This window comes from Eleutherodactylus coqui, chromosome 3 (genome assembly GCF_035609145.1).
Source record: "Eleutherodactylus coqui strain aEleCoq1 chromosome 3, aEleCoq1.hap1, whole genome shotgun sequence".
Lineage (NCBI taxonomy): Eukaryota > Metazoa > Chordata > Amphibia > Anura > Eleutherodactylidae > Eleutherodactylus > Eleutherodactylus coqui.
In genome coordinates, this window is record NC_089839.1 from 109141923 (window position 1) to 109159078 (window position 17156).

General features: G+C 40.4%; 1 protein-coding gene across 1 annotated transcript in view; it reads left to right on the forward strand.

Annotated features, from left to right (window-relative positions):
• The first annotated feature begins 385 nt into the window (after positions 1 to 385).
• Positions 386 to 17156, forward strand: part of ESR1 (estrogen receptor 1) — a 172941-nt gene continuing 156170 nt past the window's right edge. Inside the window, exon 1 of the mRNA XM_066594552.1 lies at positions 386 to 964. Coding sequence (XP_066450649.1) covers positions 534 to 964 — 431 coding nt within the window. The 5' untranslated portion in view covers positions 386 to 533. The remainder of the gene's footprint in view (positions 965 to 17156) is intronic.

Sequence of the window (17156 nt, forward strand, 5' to 3'; positions counted from 1 at the left end):
CTTTCACACATTACATTAAACAAGATAAGTCATGCTCAGAAAGAAATTTTTTCTAGCAGTGTAGATATAATGTTTGCATGATTATTGGTGTGAAGGAGGGGTGAAATAATAGACTAAACTGAAAAACTAATAGCACAAGGAAAAGCAACAAAAAAACCCCCATCAAAGCTAAAATAATCCAGTTGTGACATACAGATGTGACATACCAATGTCAATTAAAGACAGCAGCGCTTGGTACAGTGCCAACATTGTTGTGTGGATTAACTTGGACAAAAATGACTCGAGGTTAGAAAGAGAAAGGATCAGTTAGAAAGAGGGAGGACGGATTTTTGATGGTGTGTTCTGCTCTCTTTGCACCTCCTCCTTTCTAGAGCTTGCTGAATACCTGTGCAGTGCTGAGCTACAGCATGATTGCTGATCAGACTAACATCAGGTTGTGTTCTGCTCTCAGGTGTCTATCCATGTGCTGACTCAAACCTGGCAAATAGACCGTCAACAGCCATGCCACATTCTCGCTGCCAATAGTGATAACCATGCCCCTCCACAGCAAAACTTCTGGAATAACCTTGTTGCATCAGATTCAAGCCTCAGAACTGGAGACAGTAAGCAGACCACCACTGAAGTTACCACTAGAGAGACCCCTCAGTGAAATGTATGTGGAGAGCAATAGGACGGGGATTTTTAATTACCCAGAGGGCACCTCTTATGACTTTACTGCTGCTACTGCACCGGTTTACAGTTCTGCCAGCTTAAGTTATGCAGCAAGTTCTGAAACATTTGGATCAAGCAGTCTGGCTGGGCTTCATTCCTTGAACAATGTGCCACCAAGTCCTGTAGTCTTTCTACAAACAGCCCCACAGATCTCACCGTTTATCCACCACCATGGCCAGCAGGTACCATACTATCTGGAGAGTGAACAAACCTCCTTTGGAGTAAGAGAAGCAGCACCACCAACATACTACAGGTAAGTTCAAAAATATATATTCTGTCTAGAAATTCTGTCTTTTCTGTGTTCTTCTTTACTAAATCCTCCCATTTCATAAACTATATGTCAGTGCAGTAAACAGAAAAAAAGTTTGGTATTGTGTTAGCTAGTAGAGTAAAATTTCCCACCGAGGGCAATAATAGTGCAATAAACCTTCACATCTATTCTCTTCTATGTATTATAACCTAAATTCATACCATTAAGTTTGCATTTCTTATTGTGTGTAAATTAAAGGCCTTACAAGGCTAAAAGAAGCTAAATGCTTTCATATATTCGGTTAACTTTAAAAATCCTATTTGAAATAACCTAAAGAAATCACAAATTATTACTGATCTATTAACCTTATATGTGTCTGATATTTTGTGATACGGTATAAGCTGCTTTAAAAGTTTTTGTAAGCATTTTAGAAGAGTTTCTTTACATGTTCCCCGTACGTCATCATAGCAAATCAGTTCATAAATAAACAGAATTATAATTTGTAACACAATGGACATTATTATGGATGGTACAATAGATACAGAGCGAGTAAATTGTTAAGTTATATGATCGTACAAATACTGGGATGCAGTTAAGGAAAATGATTTGTTGCTAATGCATAAAACATTACAGTTCTCTATTCGGCGGGAGACATAATGCACAAGTAATAAGAAGAAAAGAAGAGGACTGAATAAAAGTGAATGCAATGACGGTTATCTATGTTATCTCTGTCTATACTGCATAATGTGTCTGAACTGCATAACCTACCAGTACGCATTACATTTCATCCAAGATATGTACTATGTAATGACTTTATATCAAAGATGATATCCAAGGCAAATTAGTTATCTTAACTGATGCTCTTTATTATAACTGTCCATACAAGTCTGAAGCTCTCACCAATTACGATGCTTCTTTTAAGACATTTACAGCTGAATGCTGCAGATTTCTTGAGAATTCTTGTGGCAACTTAATTGGCATAATAATGTTACTTGAAGGAAGAGTGGAAAAGTAATTGCGGACAGAATTATCTGATGTCACTTCCTTTTTATTTCTAGAAATTAGTCATTACCAAACAATCTTATCTTTGATTTTCTCTATTTGAGCCATTCTATTTTGAAAGAAATATATTATTTGACTGTTTTATTTTGCAATTTCGAAAGACTCATATGTTCATACTAATCAAGCAGTGACATTTCTGTTTTATTTCTTACTGTGTTGAAGTAACTTATTACAGCTGAATTTAATATGATAACATCAAAAGACGTGAATTGTGTGTATGAAGAAATGGTTTCTATGCAGCAGATTTAACTCACGTGTTTTATGTACATAGTGTACAATGTATACATGGCGGGAATGATTGTTTGTACAAAGTGACCAAGTGCTTGAATTGGGAACGTACAAAGCTTTCTGACACATTTTGTAGTAATAATATGATGTATACACCTACCAGATGGCACCAGGTCATTGTGACAAAGTGAGCTTTGTTTGTCATGCCGGCATTAACCCTTCTATGGCAACATACAGCCCTGTAGACAGTTGCTTGTATCATTAGATTATATTATTATTGTGGCTATATATTATCAGTATTATGTTTGTATATTTTATCAGTAGTACGTATGTATTATCAGAATTATGTATATATTATCAGTAGTATGCATATATGTATAATCAGTATTATGTATGCATGCATTATCAGTAGTACTACTGATAATGCATATATACATACAATCAGTATTATGCATGTATGTATTATCAGTAATATTATGTATTATCAGAAGTACGTATGTTTGTATTATCAAGCGCTGCAGAATAAGTTGGCGCTATACAACTAAAGATTATTACTATTATGTATGTATTATCCGTTGTATGCATGTATACATAATCAGTATTATTTATGTATCAATAGTAAGTATGTGTAATCAGTATTATGTATGATCAATATTATGTACATATGTATGTGTTTATTATCGTTAGTATTAGAAAAAGTTAAACTAGTTTTCGGATAAACAGTATTGAGGGGTCATCAGCAACATGTTTAACTCTAGCATTCAGTTTGTTACCAAATGATTGATTCATCATGGATATTTCTGTCTTTCGTGGAATGTATCTGGTTCTCATGCAATGCAACCAAAAATGGATGCCAGATGCTTAAGGATTTTACAAAACACAATAGTAATAATATCCTCAGTCTGCATTCATCACTAAAGTCCACATACTTTTGCAGCTTCGCTTACCTCAGTGTATTATAAATGTTACGTTCACTGTAAGTAAATTAAATGTATTTTTTTCTTTAGTTTGACACACAGATATAGTATATCATTATTTCATAGGTAAAACAAGGAAGTAAAGTAATAGTGGATTATGAATACAGCAGAGAGGTTTACTACAGTTAAACTGGTTGTCCAATCTGTTACACTAAGAAATATGAGAATAGTCTTCATGATTTCTAGTAAACAAGTAACATTGTTGCTAAAAGATGTTGATGACATGTTCCTTATTTCTTAAGAATGCCAATACTTTATTTAGATTCTACACCTAAAGGTTTTGTTCAGCTTGTTTCCGGAAAAGCTGGGTGACAACCAATTGGCCAAGATTACAGCTCTGAATCTTACCCGAGTACATTATTCTTCTTTATTGCAATAAAGACTCAGTGTTGTTCATACATTCTGATATTTTATATATTAAAATGCCTTAAAGGGATTTTACCATTTCTAACTATTGAGCAGCTGTTCTAGCGTATTAATCTACTGTGTTGCTGGAAATGCACAGCTCCATACATTGTGCAGCGGCCCAGATTGGTACTGCAGGTTGAGTCCATTGAAGTTAATAGGACTCAGCTTACAGTACCTCTTTCAACCAGTATACAATGTACAAACATGTACGTTTCCAGCAACACAGCAGCTCCATATACAAGAACAGTGGACCTGGTGATCAACTGATTGGTAGGGATGCTGGGTATTGGACTCCACTGATCTGTTATCCAGCAGGTAGGTTATCTTATCAGTTGTTAGAAATGGAAGAATCCCTTCAATTCACAGTGTATAGTTCTGGGTTTTAAAGAAACATTCCAGGCAAAACTGATGAACAATGCTCCGTCTTATTGAAAGGCCCGAGGGGTTGGTGCATGATCTCTGCTGTTTTCTGAAGACCTGTACCATGCAGCACCCTCTTGGGCCCTGCACTGGGATAAACATTGTGTATTTCTTTTATTTGCAGTGTATCTTAAACATGTACCATGTTAAAAGCTCTTGCATGAACAGTTGCGCAGGACCTTTTAGATATCCTGCGGTTGCAAATGGCTGCACAACCTCTAGAGAAAGCAGACATGTTTTACAAGCGCTTTTTCCATAGCTTTATGCAGAGGGCTCAAAGAATACCTTGTATACAGTATAGTGGGTAGCAATGCTACCTTTATTTCTAAAAGCTGATGAGCCCTGTGAGTGCTAAATGCCCATTGTATATTAAGTTGCTAGGTCTGAATGTGGCAAGTGTTGCGATAGGGGGATTTTTTGCTACATACATATTCCAATGTAAATATAAAGTTAGAATGCTCCTAAATATGTACAAAATATAGTATCAATCTTAAAACTCCTTGAATATCTTGAATATTCAGACTATGCTTTAATGTAAAACTCTAGTTAAAGAAACCAGTTTCCTGCTGTACTTATTAGCAATAGTCCTACATACCCCTAGTGTAAAATGTTTGCAAGTATTCTACTTGCTAGCCATTACATGAATATCATGAGGTGCCTGCCTGGTGGCAAGCAGCATAACCAGGAGGTGACTATGTTTGTGGAGACTAGAAAAGTCACCCACTGTACTGCAGAAGGGTTGGTGACTCACATTGCCTGCATGCCACCACCATCTTGCTTGGCTAAAATGACAGCTAGGAATACTTGAGCAAAATGTGTTGGGAAACTATATGATATTTTTTGTTTCACATTTCAATTGGATAGCGATGAGAAGGGGAAAATTAGCAGGAGAAATGTGCCCTTGCCTTAAGTCTCCTTTAATTTAGGTTTGAAATCTTACTCTAGAATGTTGATATATTCAGTTCTAGAATTTCCCTTCTGTCTATTCTTGTATTACAGGTAGCAAACCACGATTGCTTTAGTTGTAGCAATTAGTGTTTGTCTTGATGTGTAATCCCAAGTTTAGTTTGCTGCTTTTGGCAAAGAACATAAAATAAACATAGAGAGATAATATGTTCTAAGCAGAATATAAAGCTATTTTTATAATATAAGATACTTTTTTCTTTTTAATCCTACTGTAAGTAAAATTGTAAACTCCAGTACTAGGTTCCAAGAAGGATTTTTCTCTATAGAATTTAAAGGAAAGAAGAGCTGGTGACATATAACAGTCTTCTTATTTAACCTTCTCTCTACTGAAGCTATAACGGCATGGAAGACAAGGCTTTTGTTAGCGAATACAAGGTCTGCAAAAATTGTTAGAATGAAGTAGGAGTGTATGGCTTGTTGGGTCACACGGAATGCATCATATTCCCCACAAAAATGGGGCACCAGATGGTACCTTAAAGTTAAGAATTTGTGACAGCAGGTCAAAGGGGCTTCAGTGGTCACATGCCATTCATGGCAGAGTCACCACTGAAGTCTGTGATTGGCTAAGTGGTCACACACACAATGAAACAATGAAAAGCACATGTCTGCTGTAGCAACTTCCTGAACCAGAGTGGCAGGGACCAGAGCTGCTACTATAGACCTGGGGGGGAACTGACTGGTGAGTATTGTATGCCTTAGCTTATTATTTTGTGCTCTCCACGCACTCAGTCACTTTATTCCAAGTATCAGAAAACCCCTTTAATAGGTGGATTTGACATGTACATATATGTGACTAAGAAAGTGAAGGCTGTACCCGGTACTTCAATGAACGCATGAGTGGAGGTTCAAACATGAATACATGGAAGCATGTGCCTGGGCATCCATGAGTGATTATTGTGTCTGTGTGCATGAAAGGGTAAAGGAGTATGTAAGCAGGCACTTTATATCCCCCCTTTTACACAACACTATATAAATTAAAAGGGTTGTACATAAAATGAATAAAACATGGCTGCCCTTCATGCAGCCTCTTACAAGCCTATCTTAAAATGTAACTAGGACAGATTGATGAGACCTGAAGAGGAAAGCACAAAGCTGTGTGGGGAAAACCACACTGTTCTTTCCTGTCAGTCTATTGCCAGTCAGCCTGGCAGGAGTAAAGAATAAGATTATTACGCTTCACTCTCCCCATGGCTCCATTTCATCATCCCTCAGGTCTCATTATTCCGTCCTAGTTACATTCTAGGACAGGTTACTCAGAGGCTGTGTGGACAGCCATTTTTGTTTTTGAGTTTTCTGTACAACCCCTTTGAGCTCTTTAAGTCTCTTCTGATAAGTTTTATGCTTAAAACATTCTTCCATTTTTGTATCCTAGTTTTGGATGTCTTCTATTTTAGCATTGTCTATCTGTAGTTGAGAGCTCTATAACAGCATGCAGTATTCCAGATATGGTCTCATTAGAGCTTTTTACACAATGCTCCACATAGTGACCAGACTGGTTGCCAATATAACTATGAATTTTCAAAGGGTAACAAGATTGTTCAATCTTGTCACCATTTGTGAGCCATCCTGCTGCTGCACCAACAGGTGGCTTGAGGGAAAAACTCCCTAAGTCCAAGTGACTTGATACACACTTCCTGGTCAAAGCTTTACCCCAGCACATCCTGCCTCAAGTATATAATATACACTGTACCAACAGCGCTTACTGGGAAAGTGAGTTCCACTGACTGTAGGCACGGGAGATGACTGTGATCACTATTGGAAAGAGAAGAGGAGCAGCTCCTTTGATTTTGACTCCAGTGAGGGTTTGCTTTTGTATGACTGATCGCTGTTGGTGGATGGAGAGAACAGCTGTAATCACTGGCAGATGAGATGATTCCGGCATGATTATTGCGTGAGTGGATGACAATTCCTGCGACTGTGAATATTGCAGGTGGAGGGGGGGGGAGATGGCACCTGTGACTGTGATCAGTGCAGGTCGGTGGAGTAGATGACTGTGATTATTGTGGAGGACAACTAACTGATTACTTCGCAGAGGAATAGCTCCTTCCCTCTCCATGGCACCACCTTCATCCATCACTTTTGTGACCTTGCCAAAAAAATCAATGAGATTAGTTTGACATGTTCTGCCCTGTAGCATTCCCTTACATAATGTGGTTATGAAAGCCACCACCTGAAGAAGCAACAACTTTATCACTAATCAATATAGTTATTTATATTTCAATTTTTTGGTTTTACTGCTGTTTCTCTCTAGAGAACGTACTTAACCATTTAAGTATTTATAACCTAGACGTACATCATATAGGAGGTTGCAAGGCAGTTATTTAGATGGCCTGGGAGCTGAGTCCACTCAGTGTCCAGTTTGTGCTGGTTGTGCTAATTAGTTGACACTTGCTCTCAAATGCTAGAATCAGAAATAACTCTAGTTGTGGACATTTAACTATTAGATTCTGTAGTCAATGTTGCAGCATCTAAGTTGTTAGTTGGGGACCTGCTCCCTCCCACCCCATAATGCATTGGTGGAGTGCCGATTAGTTGCCAACCTGCTTTTCCAATTTTACCCTCAGAAAATCTAAGCAATAAAAAATAATTGATATGGCCATATCCTTAAAAGTTCAAGCTATAAAAATATTGCATCATTTATTCTACATAGTGAATACCATAATAAAAATGCAATGCCAGAACTGCTGTTTTTTTGTTCACCCTGTCTTTCACCCCAAAAAATAAGTAAAATGTAATCAAAAAGTCATATGTACCCAAATATTGTACCAATACAAAACTACAGCTCAATCTGCAAAAAAACAAGTCCTCCAGTCTCTAGCAGCCACATTAATGCAAAAATAAGAGTAGTTATGGGTCTCGGAATATCATGACAGAAATGAATTCTTTATATTTACTAGGGGCTACCCAAAAGAAACAGGAATCTTCATCTGGGGGGTGGGACATTACTACTACAAGCTTATGTTGCTTGATGATTGTCTATGGAACAGTTCAGAGATGGTACGTCAGCCAACGTTGTTGGGGAAAGTTGCATTTGGCTCCAGTGATTTTTTTTCAGCAAGTTGTTCAGTTTTTCAAGTATGATGTGATCGTTGATTCATCCGAACAACATGCAGTTGTGAAATTTTGTTTTCTTTTCCACTGTTCAAAGCACTACTAAAAAAAAATGGCACAGACATTCGGTGAAACAGGAGGGTGAGGCATGGGGGTCATGCTGTTTTTCGTAAAAAACAAAATGCTTAATACTAATAAGAGTATTTCTGTTTCTTTCGGGTACCTCCTTGTGTATATATATATATATATATATATACACACACACACATAGTTATGTCTCATAAAAGGTGGATGATAAAAATTAGAAGCTACTAAGGGTACAAAAAATGAAATAGATTTATGTGGAATGGTATTTAAAATAATCCTACAGGGTTGAAATCTATTAAAGTCCTCATTCACACAAATTACTGACGATAATTTTAAGGAAACACCATGTCAGAAATCCACGTAGTTACAGCAAATTTCTGACACAGAAATTTGAACAAGAGATAAATCTGCATGTGAATTTTCTGATTTGGAATCCATATCCAGAATGAACATGGCACTTGTTTTTTTTCTTCTGCTCTTATAGAAAGCGTGACACACATTCCTATTGATGTCAATGCGATGCAATAATGATGTGGATTAGGATGCGGAATGTATGTAAGAATTCATGCAAAAAAAAAACCCTGTGAGAAGAGGGCCTATCTTGTGAAGATATGGTCGCCTAAAATCAACAAAACATATGATAAACAATCAAAACGTATTTGAATTTTGGTCAGTGTAAAGGATTGTCCATCAGTAGGCAATATAAAGTTATGCATTCTAGAATTACACTCCCGGCTCGAACAATAGTACCAGCCATATTGGTTGTCATTCAACTTTGCTACAAACCAGCAAAATTTTAACCAATTGAGGTCGCTCTCGCACATGCGCTAGGCAAAAACAATGGGAGCAATATACCGTAGTCACCCCGGTGTTTAAAACGTAGTGGTAATCACAGTAAAAAGTGCATGTGTGAGAGAGCCTCAAGTATCATATTATCATGTTTGTGATAGTTTGTGCTCTGGGGCTTGTAGTACCAGGCACATCAAGAAGCGCACTGCTGCAGGTGTGTGTTTATTTGGCTGGCTGATTATTTGGATTGCTCCAAGCAGCCAATCACAATGGGTTTGTGCAAATAAATACCAGCCCCTCCTACTAAAGGATGCTGGTCATTACACCTCATCAGCTCCTGTCTGAACACTGGTGATAGCATGCATATGTTTCTGTCCGAATCTCTTCCCATCCATAAGTGAGCAGATACCTAAATTCCCCTCCATCTGTAGGTGTGCACACGCCTGGCCTGAACTATGTCTTGCCTGATCTGTTCCCTGGTCTTGGGGATTTGCCTTTGTTCATATTGCTCTATTTGCTGGAGTTTGTATTTTGTGTCATTCGTGCCACTGCTGCCTTTTAGAGAGAGACAGTTTGGCCCCAGGTTCCTGATGTGAGGTCATCCTTTTCGGGATGATTTCTCCACTTATAGTCAAGTTTCCCCTTTTGATTTAGTCCAAGGTCAGATATTTCTTTCTTGGGGTGACAATGTATGTGTATTATATACTTTGTCTCGTCTAATAAAGTATCAGTTGTTTTGTATATCCAAGTGGTGTCTATTTATATCCATATATTTAACCCTTTCCAATCCACTGTCTGATGTCTGAAGACATTATGATTTAAGGCTGTACAGCTCCGATGTTGGAAGACATCCATCGGGGTTCTCTTACTGTATGTTGCCAGCCTCTCTGCTGTCGGAGCCTATCCAACTTGTCACTTCATGCAGTACTAGCTTTAGCCAGCGTATAGGGCCATTGTATAACAGCAGAGAAAGAGTAAACCCCCCTAGGAAAACCAGAATACAATTTGGATTGGAAAGGGTTAATGTCAATTTAGGGGTTATGTATGTTCCCGCAGGCAAGGTGAGTAATTCCTGCACGTGAATGTAACACATATGTTGTAAATCTACAGCTTGTAAGTTTACTGCAGCTTGTTACTATTTCAGAAAGGCATTTTTGGAGATAGCCTGTATAGTAAGAGGTCAGTTTCACCTTCCTAGAAATTGTATCATTTCTTCAAAAGCATCTTGTATCTAAGAATTAATTATATTAAAGGTCAGATCTTCTTTTTAAGGTCCTTTGTCGTAGTTCCAGGAGAATGGTAAATCCTCATATGACCTTGTTCACGTACAATGTATTTACCAAGAGATGAGCCTTAGTTTGACCTTGTGAGATGCTTCTTTACTCAATGACTCTTAGGATACATGGCATAAGCAAATACACGATTATATTCTTTATATAAAAATCGTAGACCTTGACATTTACTATTTTCTCTGTCACAGTTTAAGGGGGCTGAAAATTAAGTGACTAAAATGTACTCATGGCTGCAAAAGAGATATGTTCTCAGCCAATACGTGGACTTCTTCCTTACTATTTAGTGTGGTATTCTCGCTATGTGAGGAGTAAATCTCTCCTAGACCTGGGGAGGAACTCTGACATTCTTGAGATTAGAGAAAGATTTCAGAATTCTTCATAATCCTCTACATTACAGATTTTGGTTTAGCACTTTCTTTTTTGTAACATAGTTAAAAAAAAGTTTAATATTGTATATAAACTGTTTTAATAGCGTAGCGAGCCAACTAAAGTAGTGCAGCTCTGAGATTTCAATGGTTAAGATCGTACTATTGTTCCTTTGGCTTTTTATATTTGGCTACTGCTAGAATGACATTAAAAATTGCAATTTCCTTGTTTGAAATCATGAGATTTACCAGATGCATTGGGTAGTACAGCATATGATTATAATTGTACAGGAATCACCAGGGGATTAACTAAAGGCTCAAGGGCTCAGATGAAAAAGTTCAGCTCAGGCCCCTCCCCCTACGTACCCATACCTATGCCTAAGGCCTCATGTCCACGGGCAAAAGAAGAATTAAAATCCCCAGCGGATTTTAACTCTTCTCCCGCCCGCGGATCCGCACCCAATAGGCATGCATTGACCACCCGCGGGTAGATAAATACCCACGGATGGTCAATAAAAGGGAATTTAAAAAAATGGAGCATGTAAAAAAACGGGACATGCTCCATTTTCGTGCGGGTCTCCCGCGGGGATGGCTTCCGCAGGCTTCTATTGAAGCCTATGGAGGCCGTCCAAATCTGCGGGAGACCTAAAATAAGAATAACTTACCCGCAGCGGACCGGGCACGTCTTCTCTTCCTCACGGCTGGATCTTCTTGCTTCGGCCCGGCGGATGTGCCCGGCGCATGCGCGCGGCACGCCGCCAACGTGCCGAATACATCCGCCGGCCGAAGAAAGAAGATCCGGCCGTGAGGAAGAGAAGACATGCCCGGTCCGCTGTGGGTTAGTTAATTTTTATTAATTCTTCTTTTCAGCGCTCATGTCCGCGGGGCAGGGGGGACCCGCTACGGATTCTCTATGGAGAATCCGTAGCGGGCCTGATTTTCCCCGTGGACATGAGGCCTAAATTATGCTGCATACAGCTGCAAAACGATTTTCCATACATGATCTTTCCCCTTAGCGTAATCTTTCCAAACATGATTAATTTCCTGCACTACATGAGAATTTGTTTGTAGCCTCTTAGGCCACTCACACACACACTGCTTTTTACCACTATTAGCGCTGCGTCCTGAGCGCCATGTTAACCATGATACAATGCTCCCATTGATTTTAATAGAGCTACTCAGACCTGAGCTCGAACGCGGTTTTTCCAACACCAAGATTTTCAAGAGCTGCCTGTTCTATTATTGCATTTTTGCATTTTTAATGCACCTCCTCACCTATCACAATGATGGGATGCATTAAAAAGTGCTGTACCATGCATTCCAAACTGCCGCTCGAAATTGTGGTAAAAATGCCATGATTTCAAGCTGCGTTTTTTGAACGCATGTGTGAGAGTGGCCTTAGGGTGTGTTCATGTTTTTTGTTGTACTTTTGAACGACAATAAAGAAAAACACCTAAAAAAACACATGCTGTATTCAAAGACCATATACGTTTTTAAGAAACTGCATAAACTATTAAAAACCACATGTGTTTTTGATGTGTTTTTAATTGTGTGTAAAATGTGCAATTATATACAGTATATACAGCAAGATGTATGACTTATACCAGCCATAGATAGATATGAGAGAGAGATGATAGAGCTATATGAGAGAGATATGAGAGAGATAGAAATAGATATGAGAGAGATAGAGATAGATATGAGAGGGATAGACTGATAGCTATGAGAGAGATATGAGAGAAAGAAAGAGATAGATAGACAGACAGACAGGCAAATATATAGATACATAGCCAGGGGCCTGGACCACTTCTCCATGTAAGGAGAGCAGCAGGGCATGCAGACGCTGTACATTGTGTACAGGATGACATCATCATCCTGCTTCACTCCGTGCATGTAGGGCTCCCACCTCCTCTTCGCTGCTTCCTCTTCCTGTCCTCTTTTCTGCTTCCTCCCTGGTCGCACTGCCAGTCACGTGATTGGTGTGGTGCGGCCGACAGTGCAACCAGAGGCTAATGCACTAAATGTACCTATGTATATGGCGATCTCTGGGCTCCCTCACTGCAGGGGCCCAGTTGCCATTGCGATCCCTGCAATCCCTGATGGTATGCCCATGGGAACCACACTATTAGGCACTATATAAAAGCTAGAACTAATACAGTGTGAAGAGAACTTGTCAGCTCAAACTGTAGGTAACATGCTATACAGCAGGAGGAGCTGAGCAGATTGATATATAGTTTTATGGGGAAAAATGCTATGCTATAAGCATATTTACGCACACATTTGTGCAGTGTATTGGCACAATTGGGCTTGGGATATTTGCACGTGTGTGTTTTACTGTACTTTTTGTGCATGCAAATCATGCGCATTTACATACACCAAAAAGGCACTTAACCACGTTCCCATTCATTGAAATGGGCAATTGATGTAATTAGTACAATTTATGCTCTTCCCTGCGCACATAGAGCATGCTGCGTATTAATTTGAGCAAGGAAAATGCATGCCTAAATACGCTTATGTGAGCAAATTTATTGAAATTAATGAGTTTTATTGGCTGTGTATTGTGCACACAAGTTTTTTGTGACAAATATGCTGCGCAAACACGTGAGTCACACGTGAGTCACACATTAGACTGAAAAAACACCCGATTATTTGAAATAGTCCGAGTAAAAAAAAGGAAAAAACATGTCGATGCGCGGTATTCAGTACATCAGACAGCACACAGACAGGATGTCCAATTACTGTCTGATGCAAATGGCACCCAAGAATCTTGGGTGCAACTGTTAAATCATCTGTGTATAAGAAGCCTAACTTGTAATTAATTAATTTAAGTCTATGCACATTCTGAGCTGAACAGTCCAATGGCTGGTTCTATCAGTGACTGACAGCTATCTGTGTTTCACATATATAGAGAGGTAGTTGTCAATCACTGATAGGACCACCAACTGCACCTCTAAACCCAAAATGAGCAAAAATGAATATAATACAAGTTATACTGAATCTTTCACAATAAAACTATATATCAGGCTACTCCACTCCTTCTGATCTATAACAGAATGCTTGCAGACTGGATTGCATTTACAATGTGAAGCTTCCCTTTAAGAGATTATAATTTAAAGACCTATATAGTTTGAGGCCTCACTTATCTCCAAGGAGAGGAAAAGAATCAGGTGAAGAAAATCTAATTTGTTGGATTCTTATGTTTCCTGATAGCAATAGATGTTCACAGCTGAATACCAGACATATTGCCAAATGAGCAGCAGGAAATATGGCCATACTCATTGTCACCTTTGAATTAGCTGCTCAGAAACTAAAGGCCACGCTGTCAGCACGGTCAATCAAGTACAAGGTTCTGAGAAGGTCATTCAGAAGTGACCACCAACATGGCCAGATTTATGTTTGGGTAGAAATTTTCTTTCTAGTTTACTTGCCTTTTGACTAGTTTGCAATACGAACATTAACCAAGAATGATAACGCTGTAACAGGTGTAAAAATAGAAGAAAAAGATGAAGTGGAGCAACGTCAGTATGAAAAAGTCTGAAGTGAGGAACCTGGAGTTTGGTAGCAGGGATAGGAAGGAGAAGACTTTTATTTTCACAGGAAGGTGCAGCTCCCCTATGAAATGTTCTATCCATATGGTAAATCTATGAAAACACAGACAAAAAAGGAAAAAACTTTTTAGAGGGGTGAATATGGCAAAACCTTCAGACAAAGTTGATTTCATATATGTTTTTGCCAAAAGAAATCTTTTATTGATAAGAACCAGCTTATAAAGTACTTAGGAAGAGGTTCACATCGTCAAAACAAGAGATGAGCGAACACACTCGCCCGAGCTTGCTACTCGTTCGAGTATTAGGGTACTCGAGATGCTCGGTACTCGAGTCACTTTCATTTCCCTTCCCCGCATGTTTAGTGCCATTTTTAGCCAATAAACATGCGGGAAAGGCATTACCACTTCCTGCTGTGATGTGCCAGCCCTCTGCCTGCCAACAGCAGTGAATGGCTGGGCCGATCAGGTGACCACCGAGTACTTAAACTGGTCCCACCCACGGCTCGCCTCAGACGCATGCTGGCAGAAGTTAGGGAAAATGCTGCTCCTGATATAGGGAAAGTATACGAGTAGGATCTAGAGTAGGATCCTCACTTCAAGAACCCCAACGGTCCTTCTAAGGGCTACTACTCAATGTGTGCATTACTGTTGCGGCTGGCTGAGAGCAGTAGTGCACCCTTTTTTTTTTTCTTTTTAAAGCATCTAGGCCTGTGCAGAGCATTACAGCTATAGCATTCTCAGTGTGCAGTGCATTAGGCAGAGATCTCATCATTAAACAGTACTCTAATATTTCCTGGGCCACTGCAAACCATATCACTTATACTGTTCTATGTCTGCAGTGCATTAGACAGAGGTCTCACCGCTAAACAGTACTCTAATATTTCCTGGGCCACTGCAATCCATTTCAGTTATACCGTTCTCAGTCTGCAGTACATTAGGCAGAGATCTCATCGCTAAACAGTACTGTAATATTTTCTGGGCCACTACAAACCATTTCACTTATACCGTTCTATGTCTGCAGTGCATTAGGCAGACATCTCATCGCTAAACAGTACTCTAATATTTCCTGGGCCACTGCAAACCATTTCACTTATACCATTCTATGTCTGCAGCGTAGTCATATGTGGGCACTCTGATTTCTTCATGTGTAATACTGTCTTTGAGTTTCATGGGCTCGCCCATGCTGTGGGTGCACAAAGACTTCCCATTGCGGTGTTTTACCTATCTGGCACAAATACACTGACTGACTTGAGTAGGGTGCAGACAGCTCTCCCATTGTGGTGTTTTAGCTATCTGGCACAAATACACTGACTGACTAGGGCAGAAGTGTGGGCCGAGGTCCTTGGCGGGGTGAAACTCTGCCATGTATGGGCACTCTGATTTCTTCATGTGTAATACTGTCTTTGAGTTTCATGGGCTCACCTATGCTGTGGGTGCACAAAGACTTCCCATTGCTGTGTTCAGCTATCTGACGCATACAAAGAATGAATTGGGCAGAAGTGTGGGCAGAGGCTGAGGTCCTTGGCGGGGTGAAACTCTGTCATGTGTGGGCACTCTAATTTCTTCATATTTAATACTGTCCCTGGGTTGCAGGTGCTTGCCTATGCTGTGGGTGCACAAAGATTTCCCATTGCGGTGTTTTACCTATCTGGCACAAATACACTGAATGACTTGGGTAGGGCGGAGAAGCTTTCCCATTGAGGTGTGCAGCTATCTGACGCATACAAAGAATGAATTGAGCAGAAGTGTGGGCAGAGGTCCTTGGCAGGGTGAAACTCTGCCATGTGTGGGCACTCTGATTTTTTAATATTTAATACTGTCCCTGGGTTGCAAGGGCTCGCCTATGCTGTGGGTGCACAAAGATTTTCCATTGCAGTGTTTGAGCTATCTGGCACAAATACACTGAATGACTTGGGTAGGGCACAGAAGGCTTCCCCCATTGCGTTGTTTAGCTATCTGACACATACACAGAATAAATTGTGTGGGGACACATGGGTTTCCCATAGCTATGTAACTTACGGCACCTTGGGTCACACAAAGTGGAGGCTGGGACCGAGCATGACCCTGGGCCCGCTCACGTGCTTCCCACACAGAGTATTGCGGGTCCTAGCTTGGTCACGGTTTCTCTTATGCCACCTCATCTTCCTGCTTGGGGTCTGGGTATCTGCGCTGGTCGACATGTATTATCTCTCGTGCTACAAACTACCGCAGTTATCCGAGATACTGGATTGGAGCATTCACAGAAAGCGTAACAGATTTCATGAGACTTTCACAGGGTCACTGTATACCTGTGGTGGCTACTTTGGCGACACCTCCTGCTTCAAACCAATCTTTGGTGTTAGTATGCGCTGCTGCATTGTGGAGATGTGGAGATGTGTAGAAGTGCTGGCACCCGAGTCCCCTTTATGCCCATGTTTGCAGCTCCTGACGGAGGTGGCACAGGATTGGAATTATGATCTAGGTCAATTTATCATCAATTCTCATCAGCATTGTGGGCTGTTGCCCACCCCTTTCGAAGAGGGTCGCTGCCTGGCCCTGCCAACCCTCTGCAGTGTGTGTCTCCTCCTCATCGCAAACGCACTTATAAATCGACATGAGGGTGGTGTGGCTATGAAGCTAGAGTGTGGCATGAGGCCAGCTGAACGCTGCGCAGGGAAAATTTTGTGTGCGCTGTGGACACAGGCTCGTGCGGGGCGGTTGGACAGCAATGCCAGCATGTAACCCAGCAGAAGAGGCTGCGGTGTCACCCGCAGGTGGTGATTGGCCTTGGTTGCAGCTAGTGTGGTGCTTAGCTAAGATGTGCCAGTGCGTGTGCCTTGCTAATGGCCTGTCCCAAGTAAATTGGTAGGAGGGTGACCGCCAGGCTCTTGCCCCCAATTTGGCTTCATAGTGCGACCTGGGAGCCTCAGATGCAACCATGTATGCTGCCCCTGTCGTTCCCTATCCGTTTCTGTGGTGTTTCCATGATTTTCTCATGTTTTCAGGTGTTTCACACAACCTCCCCCA